Below are 18982 nucleotides of genomic sequence, written 5' to 3'. Positions count from 1 at the left end.
TCTGGTTTGCTCAGAGGATGCTTGGATGCCCAAGACTAAGTTTAAATTCTAGATTACTGTTGCAAATATAGCAACAAGATGTGCAACACGTCTGTGAATGTGAACTAGCCCAGTATTTGAGTGGTTTTCTTTTAAAGTACTCAAAACTTGCCTGAGAGCCCTACCTCTGATGTTTTCTACAATGGTAAGAATCCATTTTACTTCCAGCTTGTGAGGAGGCACTTAAGGGAAGAACCATAGCACATGGGACTAATATCTACCACTCTCTATGGTGGTCTGGATTTAATTACAAAGTTCCATTTATTTAGGTTTACATGATAGCTATGAAAGGAAAGGTAAAAATGTGTGGAAAGAAAACATGTACATTTCCTTGTGAAACATAAAGATACACTGAAATCTTAGATGATGAGACAAATTCAAAATATAAGTTACTCCTGGCATAGTACCATCAATATTAATTATTCTTTTTGTAGCCCAGATTTTTCTTATAAAGGATACACAAAGAAAGGAACAAGGTCAATACTAACTCAGGGCAATAAAGATGAAGTCAAAAGGAAAAGTCAAAACAAAAAAGATGTTCATATGCAACATTTATGCTATTGTAAATGAAGTGAGAGGGCTCAGAGATTGAAGGGTATTATAAATATCTTTGAAGATTTATGCTACAGAAATCTAATGCACGTTAAACACAGATTTCACTGTTGGTAAAGTACAAAATAAGACATCAAGGCATGTTACTTACTCTCTTAGCACAGCATACCATATTGGCACTGGCAACAAACAATATATGTAGTAAGTCCAGGGACAGTCCTGAATCAGCAGGAAAAATGCTACTAAAACACCAACAGCTATAAAACTACATGACAGGAGGTGGCTTGGTTTCTGAAAATCAAACAGAACATTGAAACACTTCTAAATTCATGCTAATTGATAGGCTTTTAAAAGAGATTATAAAGTGAAGAGACATATTACTACTTTCTTTCAGTGGTTCCACAAAACTACCTAATTAATTGAAGAGCTGCATTTAAAAAAAAAATCTGTCATTGGAGAAGCATTATTACAGAAGAAAAAGTTGGATATCCCAGAATTGTTGCAATTAGGCAATTCTCAATTTAAAAGTAACTATGTTCCTCAAGTTTGTTTGCAAGTAACTTGTTTGGAACTCTGAACATATTTCTCCTTAGTAACAATCTTATAAATGTTGACTGAGCTCCCCGACTAGCTCACAAAAGCCCATTTAATACACAATAAACTGTGGGACTTAATCTTCATTTGGAACAATGCTTCTATCTATTCAAACTCCAACTTGACATGCAGCCCACGCTCCCCTCTCCACTGCCCAACCACAGTGTGTTCATTCATCATATCTTCTCTTCCCAACCACCTGCCAAACAAGAAAGGAGTTTCTCAATGTAAGACACGAGTGATGGCCTCCATGGGCTGGACAGGCCTATGAGTGCTCTGGGCCATGAGTAATGAAGTAAGCTTCAGGGACAGACATTCTAGTGATTGGGAAAACAACACACCTATGGAAAGTTGCTAGGAATGGTACTGGAGGAAAAAACCAGGAATGGAGGGGTAATAAGGTGTTCTTGTTCATCTGTCTCTTGTTTTGACTCTTGCTTTGCTAGCCAAAACTAAATAAGGTGAGAATTAAGAATTATGTACTGGAGTAAAGGAATTGCAGGGTAAAGAGGCAAGAGTTTGTTTCCTCTTTATAAGTCCTCCTTACAGGCATAAAATGTCACCAGAAAGGAGGAAACAAGGATAAACTAGGAAATAGTTGTGAAAAGGAAGGTGAAACACAGCAATGTGATTAAGCATTTAGAACTACACAGATCAGAATTCAAATTCTGGCTCAGTCACTTGCTCTAAGTACAACTATATACAACCATGAGCAAAATACAAAATGTACCGAGACTTAATTTCATCCCATTTATAAAATGGGAATAATAATTCCATATCTACTTATCCAGGCTGGTAAAGTTTACATTAGATCAAGATAGCTTAACAAAATGCCTGGAATGTCATTATGCCTAATACATAATGGCTGCTTTATTACCTTCATTTTTACTCTCTCCTTCCCTACTTCTTTGCATTAGTCCCAGGAGGCAATACAGAAACCTGTAAGTGAATAGCACTGGGAATGGAGATGTGCGAGATAGCAATGGAAATCCCATAGCAAGGTGCAAATCTCAAACAGAAGTGGATAGTTGGAGTCTCTAAAGCTGAAGGTGGCTGAGGCAAATATTCATCTTAAGAGGTGGTTTCACATCATTTTGAGAATAATAAAATAATAACAAAAGAAGTTTAAAAGAGTATCTAAAAACAATTACAGGGATTTTCTAGAGTCAGTGTAATATGGTATAATAATCTAATCCTTTGATACCTAAAGCAGACTTTGATACCAATGACATCCACTTGTGGGTAATGAAATCATAAAGAATTCAGTTCACCTGAATTGGAGATTAAAAGGCTAAATAATAAGAGTGGAGGACATTCTCTAAACTTTATCATAAGTTGATGCCCTGATCACCTGATGAAGAAAATAAGCCATTCTGGTGCATTATAATCACTCTTCCAACCAACAAGCATTTATTAAGTTGCACACTCTATGCTATGCTCTGTACTAGGTCTTCAAAGAGTTCAAACCATACAGGTCAAGGTGGAATTATGAGACTTGGTTTAAGGAGTTAATATTTGGGGATTTTATTAGGTAATAAGAAAATAAATAAAAGCATGTGGCAAAATAAGGATATTTAGTTCTAAAGCAAGTAACATCTGAACTGGAAAAAGCAAAGGAGAAGAATATGTTGAAGTTACATGCGGAATACAATTAAGAGGAATTGTAGCAAAAATTAAATGGGATCCCTGGGTGGTGCAGCGGTTTAGCGCCTGTCTTTGGCCCAGGGCGCGATCCTGGAGACCCGGGATCGAATCCCACATCGGGCTCCCAGTGCATGGAGCCTGCTTCTCCCTCTGCCTGTGTCTCTGCCTCTCTCTCTCTCTCTCTGTGACTATCATAAATAAATAAAAATTTTAAAAAATCTATAAAAAAATAAATAAATAAATTTAAAGAAAAAGAAGATACTCACTGCCTATAATGGTGATAATTAGAAACGACCTGTATAATTTGAGTGACCCTGTCATGTAGAAGGAATATCAATTTTGGAGTCAGATGTAAATTTAATTCCAATCTTGGCCTTCTAGTTACTTGTCAATTAGACTAATCCATTTAGCTTATCTGAAGCTGTTTCCTCATTTGGCAACGATGACAATATTCGTTGGGAATCCACTGTTCCCTCCCCTACAGGCACTCTATATTCTAGCTGTACAGTAACTTGCAGCTCTTATAAGAAGCCACATTACCTCTCTCCTTATCCAGTACATGCTGCTCTATGTGTCATTCTTCCTTTTCTTTTACTGGGTTACCCTATTCACCCTTCAAGACTTAACTTTGGGGGTGCCTGGGTGGCTCAGTTGGTCAAATGTCTGCCTTCAGCTCAGGTCCTGACCTCAGTGTCCTGGGATAGAGCCCTGCATTGGGCTCCCTCCTCAGCAGAGTCGGCTTCTCCCTCTCTCTTTGCCCTCACCCTCTGCTTGTGCTCTCTTACTCTCAAATAAAGAAATAAAGTCCTTAAAAAAAAAAAAAGAAAAAGAAAAAAGACTTCACTTTGGCAACTACCTCCCCTGCGAAGCCTCCCTACACCCCAACTGCAAGCATTGCATTCTACTACATGCACTGCTGTGGTTCATCTTATATCCTAAGTGCTTTCCACGCTTCTATTTTTTTTTTTTTAAGATTTTTTATTAATGAGAGATAGAGAGAGAGAGAGAGAGAGAGAGACAGGCAGAGGGAGAAGCAGGCTCCATGCAGGGAGCCTGATGCGGGACTCAATCCCAGGTCTCCAGGATCAGGCCCTGGGCTGAAGGCAGTGCTAAATCGGTGACCACCCGGGCTGCCCTCCATGCCTCTCTTTAGTTAATCCTTTGGACCATGGGCATTTTATTCTTCCTTCAGAACTGTTAGATTGTGTCACTTCACTAGGTTATAAACTCTGATTGAAGAAGAATCAGAATGTTTTTGCAAGCAGAACCCTTTTGCAAAGGGTTCAAAGTATTTTAATAACCTCAACTGTAATGGTTGGTTTTGTTTGTCAATTTGGCTGGACTACAGTCCCCAGTTCCTTGAACACTGATCTAGGTGTTGTTGTGAAAGTATCTTGTAAATGAGATTAAAGTCCATAATCAGCTGACTTTAAGTAAAGAAGATTATCCTAGGTTACTGGGATGGGTCTGCTTCAATCAGTTGAAAGCTTTAAGAGCACAACTGGCAGCTTCCCTAACAGAAGAAAGTACACTTGATGAGTGTGGCCTCAGCTCCTGCCTGCAAACTTCAGTCTGCCCTCCTGAGGGCCTGTACCTGTGGATTTAGGACTTAACAGCTCCCACACTCACATAAGCTAATTCCTTACACTAATTCTTCTAATACACAGATCCCTCTGGTTCTTTTTCTCTGGTTTAACTCTAATGAAGGCACCAATTCCTCACTAAATAATGTTTAAAATCTACAGCCCACCATTTGAAGCCTTCAATTATTTCAGCCTAATCTATACTGGTGGTATAAACTTTTATTAGTCCCTTGAACAAACCTTCCACATTCTCCCCAAATTGAACTATTTATTTTGAAAGCAGTATGGTGTAGAAAGAGCATGAATTTAAGTATCAGAAAATATTAGTTCTATTATTCCATACCAGTGTGTCCTTGAAGAAAATATATATCTCTCAGAGCCTAAATTTCCCCATCTGTATTAGGAGAATCATAACCACCAAATTTAGGGTAATGTTAAGCTTAATTGAATAACACACTGTAAAGCATCCAGGATAGTCCTGGGATAGTGGGGCTCAATAAATATTACTCATTATCCCATCATAATAATACATTTTCCTAACTCTGCCTCTGTTTATTTCAATTTGCTTCAATTCTCATCCTCTCTCTATAGCCGTTAAATTTCCACCAAGACTTACTTATTCCTGTTATCATCACCCTCGCTAAAGTGAGGTCTCCTGTATTTAAAATGATAGCCTTTGTATCACATTCAAACAATGTATATTAAAGTTGTTAAATGTTAAAGCTGTCTTTTGCAATGTAGTATAGCAATCTACATTGGATAAGGTGGTTATGTGTACATCTCTTACCTACTTTGCTCTTAATTCCAGGCTCCTTGAAGGCAGAATCTGGATTTTATTTTTCTATGGATAGCCTAGGCAATAGCTAGCATTACACCGTACACGCAATTAAATATTCACGGCATTATCAGATGAAGGAATAAAGGAGAACTATGAGCTTTGAAACTGTGTTGATTCATTAATCTAAAGACTTCATATCTTTTCTCAATAACCTTAACATTAAGATAAACATGAAAAGGCGGGCAGCCTGGGTGGCTCAGCGGTTTAGCGCCGCCTGTGGCCCAGGGTGTGATTCTGGAGACCCGGGATCGAGTCCCACATCGGGCTCCCTGCATGGAGCCTGCTTCTCCCTCTGCCTGTGTCTCTGCCTCTCTCTCTGTGTCTCTCATGAATAAATAAATAAAATCTTAAAAAAACAAACAAGCATGAAAAGGCAGTGTTTAGCCCAAGATTGTTCTGGATTCAAATCTCAATTCCTTCATATCCTAGTTCAGTGATCTTTTGCAAAATAAGATCACTGAACATAATAGCTTTGTTTTCCTTTTTTTTAATAAAATGAAATTATAATGCCTACTTCTAACATCGGTATGAGTTTAAAATGACAAAATAAATTCCAAGCACCTACGCAGAATGTCATTGCTAAAACATTATTGGTTCTGTTTCTCTTGCTACCATGTCAAAAATTATTCCTGTTCTCATCAATTTTTCATACATTCAAATAATGAAAATTACTTGGGGAAAATTATTTAATGCATTTAAAGCGCTATAAAAATTGGAATCAACATTACTGTTCTTTTTTCCCTCATTACAGAAAAATAAAATATAAAATTAGAAAAAGTTACTACTGGAAATGTTTGCAGACTGTTACTATGAATAATATACCATCCAGATATATTCGTTTGTAGAGGATTTGGACATGGTAATAATCATTAGAATGAAGTAAAAGAAATGAAAGTGGCACATTCTCCCTAATAAACGATAATTAGTAATGTATTTTAAAAGAGTAAAGTGTCTTAAGGTAGCAAAACCACATATATACTTTTATATTTACTCAGTTATATGAAGTACCATTATATGTTTTTTTGGCCTTTCTTCCCCCCATTGAAAGTACAGTAAACTAGAAGACTAATTCTTAAAATGAGGATAAATATAAAGTTCTGAGAATTTGCATTAAGAATTTCAGAAAGTTGAAAGAAGGTAAGAAGAGTTCCAGAAAAGCACATACATTATTCAGAAAGGGACATTTTGAGTAAGTGATTTTATCGCTTCCTAGCTCCTAAACTTTTAATACCAGATACAGTTAAATATATTGCTTTGAAGTAGTTTTCTGACCACCTGTACTAGAAAGATATGGGATGCTTATAACATGCTAAATAATTATTAAAAAGAATAGAAAATCAATAGTTAATGCCATAGGAGAATTTATATACAGCTATCTTTATAGCCTTCCTACGTTATAGGGCCATCATTATTAATATACCCTTTCCCCAACCAAAGAAATAAAGATAACTGAGGAAAAAAAGACCTGATATAACAAAAGCAAATGAAAGGTAAGAGTTAGCTTATTACAACTTGCACATTGTACAAACTCATTACAGTTGATTTGATTTAATTTCTTTCCCGAGTCCTAATGATTTTACACCACTATCTGAATCTTCATTATATTTTCTGAACGTACCTTAACTTCTTTACTGACACCTCTAGTAAAGCTGGAATGAGACCTGATGATCAACAAAGAAGCATAAGATGTCCATCCCACAAAACCAAGAACAACATTGATGCCCAAGAAGAACCTGTCATAAGTATGATAATAGGACAAGCCTTTTAATGCAAGCTGAATCAGCTCCTTGCAAAGGGAGACCTATGGAGAAAAGAAAACGTAACTTGTCACATGGGAAGAATCAGAAAACCTAAGTTTTAAAGGCAGGAAAATTATTAAAATTAGAGTACATAACTATAAATGATGGATCAAGAACAGATTTTAATTACTCAAGGGGCTTCTTGCAAAGTATAGGAAAAATTCCTGAATAGAATGAATTTTGAATCTTGATGAGGAAGGGCATTTTAAATGTAAACTACAATATGTGTAGTGATTGAAAATTATTCATTCGGTGGATATATCAATAGAGGACCTATGAAAGAAAGAACTGAAGTCTCACTAATATTGGTCTCAAATAGCAGAGATACCCACATTTGTATCATTTTTAATTTTCTCATACCAGATTACCCACATCAGTTATAAAGCATCATTAAAACAGAAAAGCAATAGCTCACTGTTTTAAAACTATAACAAAAAATAAGCATTAGAAATGCATGGTATTTTGCTTAGGCAATTTGAGAAACTGAAAATAGAATTCTTTCCTTTTTCAAAATTAGGACCACTTAACAAAAAGAAAATTAATGGAAGGCATAGTGGGATAGTTGCTGAGAAGATTCAAAGCTTCATTATGAATCATTACACTTCTGATAGTGTATAGATAATTCCAAATGTACAAATGCTATGTTCTAAAATGTTACACACTTAAGTAGGGTTACATAAATTTGGAATAGACTTGCTCATTATAGAAAATGGCAACTGTTCTTTTCCAAACCTAAAAAAGTTTACTCATGATAATAGACACTTCTGATAGTGTATAGATAATTCCAAATGTACAAATGCTATGTTCTAAAATGTTACACACTTAAGTAGGGTTACATAAATTTGGAATAGACTTGCTCATTATAGAAAATGGCAACTGTTCTTTTCCAAACCTAAAAAAGTTTACTCATGATAATATCTGCAATAAGAGAAGCATGTTCATGGCTAAAACAGCTACTTAGAAAATCCAATCCTTCCTTAAGCGTTCAGGAAAGCTCCCTGGCCTGCCCACTTTGCTCTCCATTGTGTATATCTTGCCTTTCCCCATAACCTAAATGATGACTAGCTATTTATACAAATAAGGTTTGCATACTTACTGCTTCATCGTACTTTCTCTGTTTTATATAAGACCTGGCTTTTCTTAAAATGTTTAGCTGTTTAGATTCAGAAAGCAACCTACAAAAGAAAAGGTTAGGTTTAAAATATTTCCTCATTTCAATGATATTTTTCTTTCTTTTTTCTTAATTGAAAATAAAAGGATAATAAAAGTTAAGAAAATAAAGAAATGAGACAAAACAAAACAAAAAAGAAACCTAAAGCTAATTGTATTATTGCAGATTATCTGAACTCTCCCAAAAATAGCTTTAATTAAATTTGGTTTTCTTGACTCAAAGTTTCAGCTCCAAACTACACTTACAAGAGTAACATGATCCATCATTTTGAAGAAATGGAATACTCTAGTTAACAAAGAAATTCTGACTAAATCAATATAATTAATGGAACAGCAAATTAGTGGCATGAGTTTCAACCGCTTAGCACTCCAGTGCTCATCAGCAGACACAACAGACAAAGCAGATCCATTATGGCTCTTTGTCTCTCTGAGCTAGATAGGGCCTGAGAATTGCCATGATCAAAAAACTCTACGCAATGTGGAGCCTGGGTGGACTCAGTCAGTTAAGCATCTGCCTTTGGCTTAGGTTGTGATCCTGGGGTCCTAGGATTGAGCAGAGTTGGGCTCCCTGCTCAGTGGGCAGTCTGCTTCTCCCTCTGCCTGTGTCCCTCCCCCAACTTGTGCTCTCTCTCAATCTCTAATAAATAAAATATTAAAAAAAAAAACAACCCAAACTCCAGGCAATCAAAACCAACAAAGTTAGTGAATAATTTGAACCTCTTTGATATTCTTATACTATACCATATACCTTTTCAGGTTCCCTTATCTTTCATTTCTCTTTCTGTCATTTCCCTGTCCTCTTTTTACCAGAGTAGAAACCTTAAATACACAAGAGAAATACTCCTAATATTACATAAACTGGCAATGTATCTGAAGGCATTAAGTTTCTGGAATGTCAAAGTTGAGGAAATATAACCACACCTCAGTAACCTGATTGAAATAAATAAGTATATTCAAACACAAAATTAAATGCATACTACTTAACTAAGACTTATAAAGTGAATACCTTCAAACTTAAAAAGTATAAAAAGGCTTTAATAGGGTTAGATCATATGAAATTAGTATTTTTGTATGTCAAAAACTACTAAGTTAAATATTGACAATTTCACATGGTTCAACATGATATAATCATTTTCTTTTTTCTACTTGATTCCATTAATCTCTAGATAAGATGAAGACTTGTAGGAAGTAAAATCTTTTAAGCAATGTTATTAATTTGGATGAGGTCACAGACTCCTTTCTGAATACGATACTCTGTCTAGAAAATGCATTTAATCTTACATACAACTTCAGAAAATTAATGAAACCCAGAAGCTCATCTCTGAGCCCTCTGGAGATCTGTAAATGTTCTTGTTTGAGAACCTGTGCTATTCCAGGGACCCCCAGATCTTTCAACTCAAAGGAATCCAATCACTCTTTCAGGCTGCAGGAAAAGTCTCCACCTCTGGACTCACTGAGATTTGGAGGAAAAAGATAACAGGAAGTGAGAACACATGGGAAAAAAAAAAAAAAAAAAAAACAAGTTACTTCAAAGTGTTGCCATAATCCAGTTCTTTGTCCTTCAGACACCACATATTTTAGAGTATTTTCCTGTAAGTCTGAGAACTGGAAGACGAGCCAAAGGGCACTGGAGTTACATGAAGATTATATCGAAGTTGAATTTTCCAGATTTTTTTTTAAGATTTTATTTATTTATTCATGAGAAACACACAGAGAGAGGCAGAGGCACAGGCAGAGGGAGAAGCAGGCTCCACACAGGGAGCCCAATGTGGGACTCGATCCCAGGATCATGCCCTGGGCCGAAGGCAGGCGCCAAACCGCTGAGACAGCCAGGGATTCCCCATTTTTCCAGATGTCTATAAAACTTTTCTAGTTGATCTCCTACCCTTACTTTGATCCACTCAACTTCCTAAAATACAGATTCCATCTTCTAAATTACATAAAATTGAGATAAGCATCTTATTGTCTTTCAATTCTAAATCTCCTGGACTATTTTTTTATAAAGATTTTATTTATTCATGAGAGAGAGAGAAAGAAAAGCAGAGACACACGCAGAGGGAGAAGCAGGCTCCATGCAGGGAGCCCAACGTGGGATGCGATCCCGGGTCTGCAGGCTCATGCCCTGGGCTGAAGGCAAGCACCAAACCGCTAAGCCACCCAGGATCCCTAATCTCCTGGACTACTGATGACCATATTTCTTTCTATTCTACTTAATTTCCCATTATCTCATATGTATACCCTGAGGTATAAAATGGTTATACACTTCATTCTTCACCTATCTCGTATTCACATCTGAGTTCTTTTCATAAAGATCTTTCCCACTCTGCTTTCCAAAATCAAATCCTCATCATCCTTTATGGTCCTCTCCAAATTCCACCTCACATCACTGGCACTTTAGTGTCGTCTAATAACAATTTATTTCTCTTCAATTAAATTTTAATCTTCACGTAGGCCATTATTTCAATAAAAAGTCATAATAATACTTAGCAAAGTACCAAGCATATAAAATGAATCAATAAATCTTAATTGATTAAAATGCTATCAAAATATTGCGGATCTAAAAAAAGGGAAAAAATAAGAGAATAATACAAATTCCCATTCTTAAAGTACCTAATCATTTGCTAAATTAAATGAAAAGATGAAAACAAAGCTTGTTTGGAACAAAATTACTTAGGCTAATATAATACATTAAGAAGGATGAAAGAAGTATTTTTAAAGAGAAATATTTGTTATATTATGTTAATTATATTTCATTATATCATATGTGAAATTATTACATTATATATGGAATACTTAGGTAAAGAATCAGGTAAAAAAAACCACTGTCAGGCTAATTTACATTTTTCCTAAAAGTTCTATTTATAATTCTTGGGACATACTAAAGGTTTGGAATATGTTTGGAGTTCATCAAAATGTTCCATACAAATCTCATTGTACCATTAGGACATTAAAGACTCTTACAAACTTCTTCCCCAGTAAAATTTTTTTTAGCTTTCTGTAAGTCGAGAAGGGATGCAAAGTCAATCTTAGTGTCACCTATTTTAAACATAAAGAAGTTTTATGAGAAATGTAAAGTCCAGAATATGAGGTACAATATGTTAACATTTACATAAAACAACAACAAAACAAGGGGGGTTGTGGTAGAGAAGTAACCAAAGGAATATTATCTATAAATTAAAATAAATAAAGATGATCTACATGTGTCAACATGGATAAATTCTGAAAATCATGGTGAATGGAAAAAAGAGATTTATAAAAAAATGTGGTAGATTTTAAAAATAGGGTTTCAATTACATTAGATCATTTTATTTCTTAAGAAAAAGAGATCTCAAGAAATATGGCAAGATGTTAACATTTCTTAAACCTGGATGTGGGTATAAGGATTTTTGCTATATTCTCTACTCTTTTCAGCATGTTTGAAGAGGGATATATATATATGAAAGATGTATGAGAAACTGCAACTTTGCCTCCAAGGGAAAAGACTGTGAGACTAGAACTCGGGAGAAGTCACATTTTATTATTGCTTGTGTAATTTTTATTGTATGTGTTCATTACTTTCTCATTCACATTTTACTAATGAGGTTTTTTTTTCTTAAATAAAATAATTAAAACATTAAGTTTAACCACAGTTTCTGGTTATGATGGAAAGTTTGGACGTATCAATGCTCCCACCAAGAACAACTAGGAAAAAAAAAAAGGAACAACTAGAAAGCCTGATTAATATTAAAAAATCAATTTGAAGGTGCTAGAGAGCTTCATAGACCATCAAGAATTAAAGAGTTAAGATCCTAAAGAGAAGCATACCAGAGAATTAGTCCAGCATTCTACAAACTGTAACAATTAGGGCATCTGCCATTTTTATTTTTGGCAAAAGGCTGAGAACTTGGGCATATAGCTGCTGCCAGGAGGTAGAGAATCCAATAGAGTCTCTGGCAATCTTATAAGGCAACAGAGATTAAAAAATAAATAAATAAATAACATTTGTGGCTGCCAATGCAGCCAGGATATGAAGACCCACAAAGAAAGACAAATAAGAGGATAATATATACAATCTTCATTCTGGATTAAAAAAAGAAAAAGAGGGCACCTGGGTGGCTCAGTGGTTGAGTGTCTGTCTTTGGCTCAGGTCATGATCCCGAGGTCCGGGAATCGAATCCTCCATCAGGCTCCCCACAGGGAGCCTGATTCTCCCTCTGCCTATGTCTTTGCATCTCTCTCTGTGTCTCTCATGAATGAATAAATAAAATCTTAAAAAAAAATGTTTTTAAATAAAAGAAATTTTAAAAAGGCATGAATGAAAAGCTATCTGAAATTACATAAACTAACTTAATACTTAACCTGAGGTGACATCTCAAGAATGAGAGAAGGAATCTTTATAAGCAACAACTTCTATTCTATTCTATGTGGACAATTCAGGTAAAGAAACAAAGGCCACGATCTGGTGAGAAGGGGAACGAGTTGGACACCTAGTGAATTTTTCAACTGCATAGAACAAGAGGACAAGAAGCTATGAAGAAAGCACCTGAAAAGGACAGAAGTTTTCGCAGTTTCAAGATATAGAAGAGACAAAATCTGGTGTTCAGGAGCCACCAAGGAAGGGCTCTGGACAGCACACAGCTTCCACTGAAATCCCTGGGAGGCTACATTCTAAGGGCAGACAGACACAAACAAACCAGAGGTAAGGGAAGACAACAAATGCAATACAGCCTTGAGTTAGTTACTACTCTGTGCCTGTCAGAGGATAAGGTGAAACCTCTTTGGAGAATGAGATAATCCAGAGCTTCCAAAACCTTTAATATACAATGATAGGCATTCATCTAAAAACCACCAGGCTCAATAACAGGACCAAATGAAAAAGACAGTAGAAGCACACTCACAAACGATATGGTTATTGGTGGTGTTATCAGGTACACTTTAAAATAATTGTGGTTAATATATTTGTAAATATATTTTATCATCAATTATTCAGGGTGACTAGTGTTTGCAGGACAAAATCTCCTTAAAATGCTGCCCTTTGAAGTATTCTATCTTCTACATCTTCTCAGCTTTTTATTACAAAAATATTTTCCTTGCACTTAACACATATATTTTAGAGAACATCTATTTATAGATTAAAGGAAAAATATTTCAAGAGATAAAGACAGAGGAGGGATAAGCTATCTCCAAAATAACCCGAGTTCCTTTGCACTGATCATCGATATAGAATCTTATTTTTATCTTTTTTTTTAAGATTTTATTTATTCATGAGATACAGAGAGAGAGAGAGAGAGAGAGAGAGGCAGAGACATAGGCAGAGGAAGAAGCAGGCTCCCTGTGGGGAACTCGATGTGGGACTCGATCCTAAGACTCCAGGATCATGCCCTGAACCAAAGGCAGACGCTCAACCATTGAGCCACCCAGGTGTCCCTTATTTTCATCTTTTAAGTCATAACTGAGTAAATAAACATTTTTTATGTATGTGACATATAAAAGTTACTTTTTTTAAAAGAAGAATTTCAATTTTGAAGGAGAAAATTCCATTTCTAGTAAATAAGTAAATAATTAGTAAGCCAGATGGGTGAAGTGGTAGATTCACATTAAAATTAGTATTTAAATTTGGTCTAAGGACTTTAATCCATATCAGCTAAAAGAAACAAATATATTAAAAAGAATGAAAGTAGCTTTTGTCATTTTGGTAGAAAATATATTAAAATACCTGGTTAAACTTTAACTGCTCTGAGTTTATATAGTGATTTTTAAGTAAAAGAACAGCTATTTTTCTATTGGCAAGGTACAGTATTTCCTTCCCATTTTCATTTTCTTCAGATATACTCAAGAAGCCTTTCTTGTTCTTTTCTCATTTTATGTAACTTTTTTCCTTTAAAGTTATTCTGGCCTTACTCTGGCCTCTGGTACACAGTTTTGAAATACAAAGTGCATTTCCTCCTTTTTAAGGTACTTTTATGCTTCTCCTAGTCATGTAGCACCCCCTGCTGGTCATTCCTTGGCATAGCACAAGGTTTGAGTTTGAGTTCTACTTGTCTGAATAGATTATTATTTCATGACTTTTAGCCTTTCTTAGAAATCTTTAAGATATAAAAGGTAAAATATACTTAATTGTTAAATAACAGGATAATATAGGATATGCAATTACCATACGGATTCACTGGAGTCTTTTACAAGTGTAAGGTATGTTAAAGGATCTTAGCAATTATATTTTCACATCTTGAAACACTGGCTATTTCAGCACCCTAGGAATTATTACACTATTCGTGAATTATTCATGTAAGACAAGACTCAGACAGTGGAAGAAATGGTGGAGAGATACCATTAAATTAAAATCTTGCGATGCTGGTGAAATTGATCATGTTAAGGAAAATCTCAAGACTATGAAACCTCAGCTGTCAATATCCTAGATACATTTTCTCAAACTTAAGAACTGATGAGTCAATCATATTTCTAAGAAAAAAAGGAAATACGGTACTTATTCCAGAGGGAAAGGCTTCAGGGAACCAATCGTTTGTAACAAGTACTTAAGTGTTTTGCAAAAAGGATCTGTGATAACTGTACTCTTTCATTATTATGTGCTAACATTTACTTGATACAGTTTCTAAGTGGATAATGCTGACATTAGGTGTATACATAAAGGTGACTAGAAGAAAACGGATGGTGTAAATACGAGTAAATTCATCGGACTAGAGAAAAACAGTCCCTTGTACGCCGATGGTAAAGGGCAATAACTGTTTTCCCTGGTATATTGAACATATGTAATAAAAAAAAAGATACTATTCATGATACAAATAAAATATCCAGGAATAAAATAATGAAAAAATATATTATGGGGAACACTATAAAATTTTACTTAAGGACATAAGTAAATGTTGTAAAGTAATACTCTACATTGTAAAAATGTCAATCCTCACCAAACTACTTCCTAAATATAATAACCACAGACTTTCATGTAACCCAAGACATTGACTCTAACATTTATATTTCTTTATGCCCATTATTTTTATGATTCCATTTGATCATTTGTGCCAATGATTAAGATGTCGATTTATTTTTGTTCTTTTTAAAAATAATGTGCTTTATCCAAGTAATATGTGCACAATTTTTAAAAAGTCAGAAAGTACAGAGGGCATAATGACAACCAACAACTCCCACCCCACCCTTCTCATCTCAGTTCTCCAACCCAGACGCAATTTTTTTTTTTTGCAAAATTTTTTACATGTGTCTATTTTCAGGTATTCTGGTAGTTAACTCCATGTTTCTTAATAATATGCTTCTATTAATATTGCCTGACTGGATGACCTGAGGCATTTTCTGTGGACTCCTCACTGACTCTGTCTATTCTTGCTGTCTCCTCCTCCCTCAATATGCTTATATTACTATTTTTACCTCTTCTGTTGGCTATTGGTCACTTTATTTATTTTTTAAAAAGATTTTATTTATTTATTTGATAGAAAGAGGGAGAACACAAGCAGGAAGAGTGGCAGGCACAGGGAGAAACAGGATCCATGCTGAACAGGGAGTCCAATGCGGGGCTCGATCCCAGGACCCTAAGACCATGACCTGAGCCATCCAGATGCCCATAGTCACTTTATTTTTAAGCTCGCTCTACTCCCAATGTGGACCCCAACATTAAAAGTCACATGCTTGGGCAACCCGGGTGGCTCAGCGGTTTAGCGCCGTCTTCAGCCCAGGGTGTGATCCTTAAGACTGGGGATCGAGTCCCACGTTGGACTCCTGCATGGAGCCTGCTTCTCCCTCTGCCTGTGTCTCTGCCTCTCTCTCTCTCTGTGTCTCTCATGAATAAATAAATAAAATCTTAAAAAAAAAAAAAAAAGTTGCATGCTTTACTGATTAAGCCATCGAGGCACCCCTACATTGGTTACTTTTATAATGTAATACCTAAACCTCTGTCTCACTTTCTCAACTATATCCAGAATCTCCACTTTCTATTTCATGAGGACAATAGCACCACTTTCTTTCCTCCTCTGCCTTCCAACTTGTAACCTTGTACACTGTCAAGGTAGGCAACATTTACATTCTATCCAATAATGATACTTAAGTCTTGCTTTGTCTAAGGTTTGTCTCTTACTGTATTATGGTTACTTACTACTCACTGAGTAGCTAAATTTTATGCTATGATTAGATTTTCTTGTCTATTTCATTGAAGCTTTGATCTATGTGCCATGAATTCTCTTCTCATACTCCCAGCAGCTGTTTGAAATCACCTTACACATTAGGCTGCTTCATGTTTGAAGCACACTTTCTTGCACAGTTGGAAATGCCTTCTTTTCCCTAAAGTCTCCATTTGTCCTTGTTTCAGGGGATGAAGCAATGTATGCGATCCATGTGTGCCATCTTGTTTCCTTCAGTTTCTTATTCAATTCATATATTAAAACTCATTTCACATTGCTATTCTAATTTAGAGGGTTTGCCTCCCAGTTGGACTATTCTTGTACAATGTATCATTCTGTAAGTTTTTAGTTGCATTTCTCTTTTTAAAAATATGCATCTTGTACTCTTTCTCATTTTGTAAAGTGTGTGCTAAGGATACAATAGCTTTTCAGATATTTCTGAGAAATTTTAACATTTTAAATTTCTTTTCTGTTCCTTAAATTATTTCCTCAGGAGTCTATCATTCATTTAATCTTAGGTACCTTTTGGTCAGATTGCAGACTTTTGACCAATGGTGATTTTCAGCCAGACAAGTCTGTAGGCAGAGCTGATAGCTTTGCTCCAAAGTGGGTGAGTCACCAGCTAGGAATCAAGAATGCTGCAGGGCCCCCAGATGACACAAAGCTAGTAGTGGCGCTGCAGGCAGATGTTGAGCATCAAAGCCCAGGAAATTCATGGTCAGTAAGCAGGTCTAAGTGGAAGAAGGTAGGCAGTGTGCACCTGAGCCCTTTGCAGAAGACTACCTCTTCCTGACCAGTCCTTCTAGAGTGGCTGGTCTAAAGCAACCCACAGTCTCACTTTCAATGTCCTGTGTATTTTCTTCATACCAGGAATTGATAATATATTTCTTGTTCATTTATTTATTCTATTATGCTCCGACTGCACCACTACACTATAAATAAACAGATGCATAAGATATGTATATGAGATACTGTGGGGCAAATTCCAATCAGTAAAAACTTGGCTTATACTCTTTATAAGCATATATGATAATCTTACAATTAGGGACAATCTTCAAAGGTAATTACACCTTGGATGTATATTGTGTAATATTTAGGGCAATTAACTTCATATCATCATAAGCTGCAAAATCCTAATTTTGGTTGGTATTTGCTCTCCTATTCACACAAATATACACACACACAAAGTCAGGCATGTAATCACATTATTTAGAGGGTAATGTAATATTTAAGCCTTTCTAGTTTATGAATACCATACTAGTGCTATATAAGTTGTCAAAAATAATTCCAATGAAGTCATTCAAACCCATTACTAACACCCATATTATAAAGTTTCTATGTATTTTGGTCAAGATCAAAATCCATCCTAATTAAATGTGATCCTTGCTAATTGAAAATGAGCCTTGATGAGGAGGAATAAAGGAGACTGAATATATCTGCCCACATTAGGAGTGCAGATCCAGGTTTGTGACTCATATCTCCTCTCTCCTGATTCAAGGAAAACAGATAAGACAGCAAAATCCGGCTGCCCACCAAAGTCTGCTCTCCTTATCCACCCAGTAGTTGTCACTGTCCTCCAGAATTGCATCATCGGTCTTTTCTTGTCACTTTCTAGGTTCTCCTACCGCCTCCTACATGTGCAACAGTTAACACTACCATCTTATCTTATATTGATGCCTCCAATCTACACAATCAACTCTCATCTTTATGTTGAGGTCCAAGACCCTAACTTGTTATACTAATTTTATTTCTAATTTCTAAATAATTCTAATTAATTGGTATCTTCAAATGTAAGCTGAACTCAGAAACATTGATCCTTGCTCCTCAAACCATTTCTTCTTTCCTTCTACAAGCCATAATGGTAACACCACCTCCCAATCAACCAAGCCAAGGGTCCCCACATGTTCCCAAACAGGCCCTGTTCAATTATCTCTTTAATGTCTCCCACATTTCTCTCTGTCCTTTATCTCCTTTATCAGCTATTCAAAGGTAGAATCTGGCACCTGGCCCATTATTTACAAAAACACCAGAAGAGGCTTTTGTTTTAGAGTTTGCACTAATATAAACAAAAAAGACAAAGTTCTAAGTAACTAATCTATCTTGTCAGTACTCAAACTCATTAAAAGATTCCTTCCTATAAGTTAATAAAAAATATGAGACTTACTTAAATGGTGTAAAAAAAAAGGGTAAAATAGCTTCTTTTTTCTGAGTCATTTTCACCTGGGACCAAATATGAAAATATTTTATTATATTATAAATGAGAAAAAAATTAGTTTCATTTTGAAATACAAACATCCACTAAACTGTCTCTTTGGGGATAGTTTACTACTTTGAAACTAAATGGAATTTTATGTTACTATATTATTCTATAAATATTTAAACAGAAATTTCAGATTATCACACTACCACAATAAGCTGAAAATTAGTATCAAGCTTGAAAATAACATACTGTAATTAAACTGTATTTTTACTCTTAGAAAACAAAATAAGTCAGGCTGCATTAACAGCATTAAGAATAACAAAGTTTCAGTTAAATGGTCACCTCTTTAATTTAGCTTAATACACATGGTAATATACATTAAATAACAAGAAATGTTGTAATCTCTAACACTACCTCTGTGGGCAAATTCCAATCAGTAA

General features: G+C 35.5%; 1 protein-coding gene across 4 annotated transcripts in view; it reads right to left on the bottom strand.

Annotated features, from left to right (window-relative positions):
- PIGN (phosphatidylinositol glycan anchor biosynthesis class N) overlaps positions 1 to 18982 on the bottom strand; it is a 107422-nt gene that overhangs the window by 49957 nt on the left and 38483 nt on the right. For all 4 annotated transcript variants that reach the window (XM_025422116.3, XM_025422117.3, XM_025422119.3 and 1 more), the window contains 4 exons: positions 18507 to 18562; positions 8146 to 8224; positions 6869 to 7051; positions 743 to 882 (listed from right to left, as the gene is read on the bottom strand). In XM_025422116.3, the coding sequence (XP_025277901.3) occupies positions 743 to 882; positions 6869 to 7051; positions 8146 to 8224; positions 18507 to 18562 (458 nt within the window). The remainder of the gene's footprint in view (positions 1 to 742; positions 883 to 6868; positions 7052 to 8145; positions 8225 to 18506; positions 18563 to 18982) is intronic.

The sequence above is a fragment of the Canis lupus genome, chromosome 1, assembly GCF_003254725.2.
Source record: "Canis lupus dingo isolate Sandy chromosome 1, ASM325472v2, whole genome shotgun sequence".
In the NCBI taxonomy this organism is placed as follows: Eukaryota; Metazoa; Chordata; class Mammalia; order Carnivora; family Canidae; genus Canis; species Canis lupus.
The sequence above is the reverse complement of the archived record's forward strand: the minus strand, read 5'-3'. Positions and strand labels throughout refer to the sequence as shown.